At 36.1% G+C, this 10,008-nt stretch overlaps 1 protein-coding gene across 1 annotated transcript; it reads right to left on the bottom strand.

Moving 5' to 3' along the window:
- Nucleotides 1–4,294: 4,294 nt before the first annotated feature.
- Nucleotides 4,295–9,694, bottom strand: LOC129887571 (CASP-like protein 4D1). Its single transcript, XM_055962729.1, has 4 exons — nucleotides 9,534–9,694; nucleotides 9,182–9,284; nucleotides 7,798–7,949; nucleotides 4,295–4,301 (listed from the first exon to the last, which is right to left on the bottom strand). The coding sequence occupies exons 1-4, from the start codon at nucleotides 9,692–9,694 to the stop codon at nucleotides 4,295–4,297; spliced, it is 423 nt and encodes a 140-aa protein (XP_055818704.1).
- Between the last annotated feature and the right edge of the window lie 314 nt (nucleotides 9,695–10,008).

Here is a 10,008-nt window from a genome sequence, read left to right as displayed (position 1 = left end):
ACATTGTCATGCCTCGAAAGGGTACCCTAGACGTAACCGGCACTCAGAAACTATTTCTGGCTCCCAAGCGAATCACATAGCCTGATCACACATCCGTTCATTCATTCAATCAGCGGAAAATAAAAAAATAAAGAGAATATTCGGTGGGCAACTCAAAAGATCAATCCAACTCAAAGAATAAAGGCCATGGGCCAACCAATCAACTCTAATATTTGTCATTAAAATAGTTTGACAAGAATAATTTAAGGAAAGAAATACTCAATCAACCCTTCACTATCTTGTCTATGAAGCCTCTATCACTACTATCTAATTGGTGCCAATGACATGTTCATGGCTACCTCAAATCAAATGAAAAGGGCTAACTCAACGCAAGAATAACATAAGCGGTGTCCTCCGAATGTAGGACAGGACTCACCAATACGCTGAATGTGAATAGATCCCCAATGATGCTCCTATTGACGATCTCTTAAACCTGTCTCTGCATCATGAAATGATGCAGGTCCAAATGAAAGTCAGTACGTGGAATGTACGAGTATGTAATATGGCAGAATGAAATATACGTCAAGGAAGAATATCATCGGTCCAAATATCTCAAATCAGAAAGATAAGAGAGACTCAAATAAGGCGTCACAAGTCTAAAGTAAGAATACATTTTTTTTGACAAAGACCAATCATATACCATACCATCCAATCCAATCATGTACAATACAGTGCAATTAAATCAGTCAAATCCAATTCAATCATATACTGTTAACTCGAAGTCAACCACATATCATCTAATCCAATCAATTCACATATCCATCTAAATCATGTACAATCTAATCAAAACTCATCTAACCCAATCAGACCATATACCCTCAACTCATCAATTAACTCAAAGGACTCAACTCAATAAATAAGTAACAACTCACTCAAGTGTCCTAAGTCTAACAAGAAGTGGTTTAGACGGGACCAAATCACATTCCACTCAACTCAACTGACTCGGAGTACTATCAAGACCTAAATGAGAGTTTCTCTTATCCGAAAACCATCACTTATGAGCCAGTGATAGTATAACAATCAGACGTTATTGCCACGTCCGTCCATCCTTGCCAGGGCATGAACGCCTCCCTAATCATAGATTCCATCGATTATTCAAGTCCTATCATTTTAGGACAATAAAATGGGAAACATTCAACTTTAACGGTTCAATCCCATGGGAAGCATCCGACTTTAACGGTGCCATCCCTACCTACGTTGGCGGCGTAGTTTCTAGGGTTCGAGTATGGACTATACCCTCATCCACTTCGGTGCTCGATACTCCTCCCATGACTCCATGCTCATAAGACTCCATCCAATCATCTCAAACAAGCCCTCACGGCTAGTTTCATTTAGAACCTTGTCGACTCATCAACTCTATCCTCAATTCAACTCAATCGAGTCATAATGGCAAGTCTCATTGGACTCTTTTCAAATCGACTCATCTCAATCATCAAACTTTTCTCTTCAAATTTGATACCATCTCAACTCAATGGATGTAGAAAATATTATGTACATTTGAAATATAATTCTAACTCCTCAACTCAAACTCAAAATAGATACCTTAATGTAAAAATACTCAACTCATTTAAAGGTTCCTCATACTCAACTCATACTTAAACTCCTTTCTAAATCAAAGATGAAACTAATAATTCTTTAGACTCAAATTAGTGTGTAAATAGTTTATGCAAAAAGGTTCACAAATAATTTATTTAAAGCTCCTCCTCAAAAGATCATTTATTTTCAAAATATTCCTAAGACTCCAATCAACTCAAATTATGCACATCACATACCACAAAATCACATTAGACTCCAATCCACTTCATCACACAACATCCTCATCGACATAACCTCTTCATTCACATCATCGTCAAATACCATTATTCACATCATCATCAAACATCATCATCATCAAACATTATCATCACATTATTGTCAAATATTATCATCACATTATTGTTAAATATTATCATCACATCATTGTCAAATATCTACTCTAAAATCCTTATTTTAGTCATATGTTCAATTTATGGAAGCAAAAGGACATTCTTAACTATCCAATTCATTCTTTTTATTCCAATCAATACACATATACACAAAACCATCCATCTCAACTCAAGACAAATTATGACCAAAGAAATCCCATCTTGGGTTCATGTGAATGAAACATGAATCCATACTCTCAAGAATATCGTCAACATCTATAAATCTATATACAAAGATACATTTGTAGTCAATAATTATGAAAGATAATTATTTAGTAACTCAAGTCATTAAAACATCAATCAACCAATAGTAGCTAAAAACATTCTATAGTTTAGGAAAACTTTCAAGAAAAACCTTCTTAGAAGGTTCAAATCTTTCACAACTCCTATCCAACACATCTATGGGCATATGGAAGAACTCAATCCATATTTTAGGTTAGTATTACATACCTTAGTGAAGACTTGAAGAAAAACTTGTGGTTGGGTCTTCAATGGAGAACTCGAATCTTGAAGCTCTTGGAACAATTCTTTGTTAAAGAAGGACTTGGAGAAGAAGAAGAGGAAGAGAGAGGATCTTTCTAGGGCTTTTCTAGAGAGAGAGGGGCTGAAAATATATCCCCAAAATGTTCAAGGATGATACATAAATAATTTGGGACAAATTCCCAAATCGCCCTTTCTCCAAAATTCTGAAAAATAGGCTGAAAACGTTTCTGGCGCGATAGTGGCGCATCGCGCCATTGCGGCGCCAGGTTGATTACGCCTAAAAACCTGCACATCGGTTAGTAGCACGCCGCGCCAAGGACCAAACTACTGAGGCACATTTTTGGTGCGATAGTAGTGCGTCGCGCCCTTACAGCGCCAAGGCTATATTTTCTGGGTTCTGGAATTTGGCTTGAAAAACCCTGCACACCTCATAGTGGCGCGCTGTGCCAGGGGCCAAAATATTGAGGCGTGTTCCTGGCGCGATAGTGGCGCGTGGCGCCACTGCGGCGCCAAGCCTAGATCCCCAGCAGTTGCAGCCCAGGCCTAAAATTTATGTCGTGCTAGTTCGTCTTAGGATCATCATATCTTTTGACTCCGAACTCTAAAAATTACCTTCTTGGTGGCGTTGAAAAGAAGATTCGACGACCTTTAATTTGGTATGTAGTGATCCACCCAGTTCATTATATTCTAGGAGATATACTCATTTGAAGTTGACCCTAATACTAACTAATCCGAAAACTTAATCAATTGGAGTTCTTTGGACTCGACTTGGTGTTAGAGATCCCTTATGACCCCTAAACATATCTAACACACTTCAATTACTTAGGAATTGATCCTAACTCATGTGTAAAATTACAAGTCCTCCGATCCGAGTCTACACTCACGTGAAGAAATGTTTGAATCTTAGCCAAAAATTTTGGGGGGTGTTATAGACATCTTCGTCGATCTCTCTATTACCTTAAATTAAAGATCCCAAGTACTTGAAACATCCTCTCATAGGGATGATGCAGGACTCAAGCCTCACTTCCATGCCGACCTCAAGTGTAACATCATTGAACTTACTCATAGTGTTGGTCCTATTCATCCTGAACCCTTTAAATTCTAATATTTATCTCCAAACCTCTCTCCTAGTGCTAACTCCACTCCTAGTCTTGTCAACTAAAATAATGTCATCGGTGAATAATATACACCATGACACCTCACCTTGGATATGGTGTGTTACTTCATCTATAACCAATATGAAAAGAAACGAACTAAGAGTCGATCCTTGGTGCAACCCCATCATAACTAGAAAATGCTCAACTCTCCTCCCAATGTCTGGCCCCTGGTCTTGACTCCATCGTACATGTCCTCAATTAGTTTAGTATAAGCCACGGGTACACCTCTAGCATCCAAACTTTATTGTGTGCCCTATCTAAATTAATAAACACCAAATGTGAATCCCCTCTTCCTCTCCATATACTTATCTACCAGTCTGTTCAAAAGGCGGATGACTTCTATACTTATTCTCATTCCAATCATGCATGTGCATTGTAAAATTCCCAAAACGCGCATTAATTCTAGTAAAATATCAATTGAAAATAGATATAGTATGAATATTTACATGGAGACACTTCGAATTTTGGCTAAGATCCAACCTGCACTATCAGCTTTTTGACTCAACTGAATTTTTTTTCCTTTTTTAAGCTAAAAGTTAAATGAAAATGAAAGAAAATTCATATATAGTACATGGAATGTTTGTTTGTTTCAATAATTCAATGGGAAAGACCCTTTAGAGCAATATGTGAGGAAATGAGAGAGATTAATTATCACGCCCTGGGAGGGTACCCTAGACGTAACCGGCACTCAGAAACCATTTTTGGCTCCCAAGCGAACCACATAGCCTGATCACACATCCGTTCATTCATTCAATCAGCGAAAGACAAGAAAATAAAGAGAATATTCGGTGGGCAACTCAAACATCAATCTAACTCAAAGAATAAAGGTCATAGGCCAACAAATCAACTCTAAATTTTGTCATTATAAATAGTTTGACAAGAATAATTTTAAGGAAATAAATACTCAATCGACGCATCACTATCTAGTCTATGAAGCCTCTATCACTACTATCTAATTGGTGTCAATGACATGTTCATGGATACCTCAAATAAAAATAAAAAGGGCTAAGTCGATGCAAGAATACACAAACGGTGTCCTCCGAATGTAGGGGAGGACTCACCAATACGCTGAGTGCAAATAGATCCCCAATGATGCTCCTATTGACGATCTCATAAACCTGTCTCTGCATCATGAAACGATGCAGGCCAAATGGCATCAGTACGTGGAATGTACTGGGATGTAAAATGGCAGAATGAAACATACCTCAAGGAAGAGTAACGTTGGTTCAAATATCTCAACTCAGGAAGATAAGAGGGACTCAAATAAAGCGTCGTAAATCTAAAGTAAGGATACAGTTTAGACAGAGACCAATCATATACCATATAATCCAGTCTAATTTTGTATAATATAGTTCAATCAAATCATTTACAATTCGATCCCTTTCAATCATGTACAATCTGATTATATACACTCAGCTCAATAATCAACTCAATAATCAAATCCAATCTAGTCACATACCATTCTATTCAATCCCATCACAATTCATCTACTCCAATCCGACCACATACAATCTACTCAACATTCAACTCAACAATCAGCTCAAAGGACTCAACTCAGTAAATATGCAAATCAAATTATGCAACATTTTACAATTCAACTCAAAGGACTCAACTCAACAAATATGTAATAACTCACTCAAGTGTCCTAAGTCTAACAAGAAATAGTTTAGACAGGACTAACTCATAAGCATATAGCAACTCACTCAACTCAACTGACTCGGAGTACTATCAAGACCTAAATGGGAGTTTCTCTTAACCGACAACCATCACTTATGAGCCAGTGAAAGTACAACAAACCGACGTTGTTGCCGCATCCGTTCATACTTTGCTAGAGTATGAACGAATCAACCAATCATGGATCCAATCCAACCAAGTCCTATAATGTCAGGACAAATCTCTCGGGGAAGCATCCGACTTTAACGGTTCAATCCCCCCTACGTTTGGCAACATAGGTATTGGGTTCGAGTATGGACTATACTCTTGCCCAATTCGGTGCTCGATACTCCTCCCATGACTCCATGCTCATAAGACTCCATCCAATCATCTCAAACAAGCCCTCACGGCTAGTTTCATTTAGAACCTTGTCGACTCATCAACTCTATCCTCAATTCAACTCAATCAAGCCTCGTTGGACCTTCTTTCAAATCGACTCATATCAAATCATCAAACTCTTCTCTTTAAAAATTTATACAATCTCAACTCAATGAATGCATAAAATATTATGTACATTAACATATAATTTCAACTCCTTAACTCAAACTCAAAATAGATACTTTAATGTAAAAATACTCAACTCATTTAAAGGCTCCTCATACTCAACTCATACTTAAACTCCTTTCTAAATCAAAGATGAAACTAATAATTCTTTAGACTCAATATAGTGTATAAATAGTTTATGCAAAAAGGTTCACAAATAATTTATTTAAAGCTCCTCCTCAAAAGATCATTTATTTTCAAAATATTCCTAAGACTCCAATCAACTCAAATTATGCACATCATATACCACAAAAATTACATTAGACTCCAATCCACTTCATCACACAACATCCTCATCAACATAACCTCTTCACTTACATCATCGTCAAATATCATCATTCACATCGTCATCAAACATCATCATCATATATCATCATTCACATCATCATCATCATCATATATCATCATTCACATCATCATCATATATTATCATCACATCATTGTCAAGTATCATCATCACATCAATCATCAAACATCTACTCCAAAATCCTTATTTTTGTCATATGTTCATTTTATAGAAGCAAAGGGACATTCTTAACTAATCAATTCATTCTTTTCATTCCAATCAATACATATATATATACACAACTATCCATCTCAACCTCAAGACATTTATGACTAGAAATCTCATCTTAGGTTCATGTGAATGAAACATGAACCATACTCTCAACAAAACTCAACTCAAGAATATCGTCAATACCTATAAATCTATATACAAAGATACATTTGTAGTTAATAATATAAAAAATAACTATTTAGCAACTCAAGTCATTAAAATCATCAATCAACCATTTGTATCTAAAAACATTCCATAGTTTAGGGAAAACTTTCAAGAAAACCTTTCTAGAAGGTACAACTCTTTCACAACTCCTAACCAACACATCTATGGGCATATGGAAGAACTCAAACCATATTTTAGGTTAGCCTTACATACCTTGTTTGAAGACTTTGAAGAAAACCTTGTGGTTGGGTATTCAATGGAGGACTCAAACCTTGAAGCTCTTGGACCCTTCTTGTTGGAAATGGAGAAGAAGAAGAAGAGAGAGAGAGAGAGAGAAGCTCCTAGGGCTTTTAGAGAGAGAGTGGGGGCTGAAAAATATGATCTCAAAATAGTCTAGGGTGATACATCTATAATTTGGGTAAGTTCCCAAATTACCCTTCCTCAAAAGTTCTGAAAATAGGCTAAAAATACACCTGGCGTGATAGTGGCGCGTCGCGCCATTGCAGCGCCAGGCCAATTACGCCTAAAACCTGCACACCTCGCAGTGGCGCGCCGCACCAGAGACCAAACTACTGAGGCATGTTTCTGGCGCGATAGTGGCACGTCGCGCCCTTACAGCGCCAAGGCTAATATTTTCTGGGTTCTGGAAATTGGCTTGAAAAACCCTGCACACCTTTTAGTGGCGCCCCGCGCCAAAGCCCAAACTACTGAGGCATATTTCTGGCTCGATAGTGGCGCATCGCGCCACTGCGGCGCCAAGCCCAGTTTTCCAGCAATTGTAACCCAGGCCTAAAAATCTCTACTGTGCTAGTCCGTAGTAAAATGGCCATAACTTTTGACTCCGAACTCCAAAAATCGCAATCTTGGTGGCGTTGGAAAGAAGACTCGACGAACTTTAATTTAGTAGGTCGTGGGCCACCCAGATCGTCATACTTCAAAAGATAGAGTCGTTATAAGCCAACCCCTCATGCGAACTCCTCCTCAAACTTAGCCACGACGAATTCTTTGGCTTGATTTGGTCTTAGGGGTCCTTCATGACCCCACATCACCTCTAACGCTCTTCAATTACTTAGGAACTCATCCTAACTCATGTGAAAAATTTCAAGTCCTCTGGTCCGAGTCTACACTCACATGAAGAAATGTTCGAGTCTTTGCGAAAAAATTTCCGGGGTGTCACATTAATGTGAAGAGAGTTGCTAGTAGAGAAAGCCCTGCAGATACAAAGATCTTGTTGAAGAAACAATTGGGCTCTAGGTCGGTTGTGCGGTTCAATTCCAGTGTAAAATTATAAGTTGCAGCTGCGCCTGAAATCAGTATATTTGTTATGATCTGTTTCAAATTAACAGGACAAGCCAGTAGAAACTTGTGAATTCATATAATACAATAATTTTCACACTATCAATATATCATTTAACATGCTATAATAGTACCAAGAGAATACTGCATCATATAATATAGAAGTGCTACATTTGACAAAAATTCAATTACAATTTCACAGGATGTCAACGGTTTCTTAGAAACCGACTTAACCGATTGAAATGAACTATATCAAATCGATTAAAAAAAAACACTAAATTCCTATATAAATTTATGACCGTATCAAATCATTTGATAGATTTTTTATTTTATAAAAATAAATCAAAAAAAAGTAATCGAACGGTACCAAATAAATTTATTTGTATAAAATATATTTTATAATATTAAATTTAAAATAATGTTTCATTTAGATATATTTTTCCCGTTGGACCTGGGTAGTAGAAACAACTACAAGCCAACATGTAATTAGCATTCAAAGTAGAGATGACAATTAGTGAAGGACAAAGCAGGGCGAGGAAAGTCTTAACGGAACGGATCAGGGGAAGATTTAAATGGGGTAGAGAAGGGCATACTATTATGTTAGAATTTTTTTAATAGATTAGGGGCAAAATAGAACGCAACTACGCAAAGTAGTAGCTTACAACCTTTAAGCTAATTTGGAGGTAATGATACTATTTTATTTGTCTCAGTCGTACAACGTACTTCACTTATTAAATATATATTTTTCTTTCTTCAACATATATGATATTTTGGAAAACAATTGGATGTCAATTATAATCATTTCTTTTATGCAAAATAAAATGACTAAAAGCTTGGTATGATATAAATTTCAAAAAATAACCGGCTTTCAACTTAACCAAGCGTGTAAAATTAAACATTTCCAGGAGTTGTGAAATCAAAAGAGAATACATATACTCCCTCCATTTTAAATTAATTGAATTGTTGAGACATTTCTCATATTTCAAATTACTTAATTGTTCAATCTTCAAGAATATTTTTAGAATATATATTCTTCCATGTTTATTCTTCATTTAGATTTCCTGCATGGTGAGTTCAAGAAATTTTAATTAATGTATAGTCATTCTAAAGAGTAATTTTACAATTATTAATGAGGGTAAAATGGAAAATAACATCTAATTAATGTCTTAATATTCTTTTCTTAAAGGGTGTGAAACACCTCGATAATTCAATTATTTTGAAATGAAGAAAGTATATGTGAAAGATAAAATGTTTGGTTTAGTTACCATGTCACCAAATAGATCTAAAAGGCTAACTCCAATGCTTAGCGAGAGAAGTGTTTGAAAGAGGTTATAACCAAATCCCACGCCAATGCAAACCAGCATATAACTGCAATCACCACCAATCGTAAGAGTACATATCTAACACAATCTTAATTTCGTTTAGTCATTCGAACTATGAGGTCATCTGAACACATGATTAAATGTTTTTATTAGACATTTTCTATTCAAATATTATAAAGTGTCCAGTAAGAACATCTTATCATACATTCAGGTGCTCAATTGAAAGAAACGATATTATATTACGTTAATATTCTTCCTATAAGTAAAACAAGGAGAATTAATATGAAATACTTACACATAAACACGAAAATCGTTAAATTTAGTTAGAAGCTGATCGTCTGTGTAGAAAAGGCGTTCATTGTCGGAATACTGATTACTTGTAAGGAGGAGGATGAGGGATCCCACAAGGCAAACTAAAGTAACAAGTCTCACCACCATTATCACTGCTTTTCCCATCTTCTTCTTCTTATTTATTTCTTCTTATTAATTTAGAACTATTTATAACATCAGATTTGTCAACTATTCGACTTGAGATCGATCAATTATATCTCCTATGATTACCCCTCACGTTCAGTGATTCCTCATACTTAATTCATTAGTTTTAATAGAAAATAAGAAAATTAATTGGTATTGCATCATTTTAGAATTTTTATACTTGCACTGTTGCACAAACTTGGTTAGGCTACATACATATATGTTTATTTTCTAGGAATAATAATATACTGCCAGATCATATGGTTGACGGTTTGACAAATTATATAATTATGCCA

Source organism: Solanum dulcamara, chromosome 1, assembly GCF_947179165.1.
Source record: "Solanum dulcamara chromosome 1, daSolDulc1.2, whole genome shotgun sequence".
NCBI classification, from domain to species: domain Eukaryota; kingdom Viridiplantae; phylum Streptophyta; class Magnoliopsida; order Solanales; family Solanaceae; genus Solanum; species Solanum dulcamara.
This window is presented reverse-complemented; position numbering and strand designations above follow the sequence as displayed.

What these genes read in the sequence shown, in the direction of transcription:
- LOC129887571 (XM_055962729.1), bottom strand. Translation starts at nt 9,694, where the DNA reads ATGGGAAAAGCAGTGATAATGGTGGTGAGACTTGTTACTTTAGTTTGC. An exon ending in AACGATTTTCGTGTTTATGT is followed by an intron (nt 9,285 to 9,533) that starts GTAAGTATTTCA and finishes TGGTGATTGCAG; the next exon opens with TTATATGCTGGTTTGCATTG. An exon ending in TAGATCTATTTGGTGACATG is followed by an intron (nt 7,950 to 9,181) that starts GTAACTAAACCA and finishes AATTTGAAACAG; the next exon opens with ATCATAACAAATATACTGAT.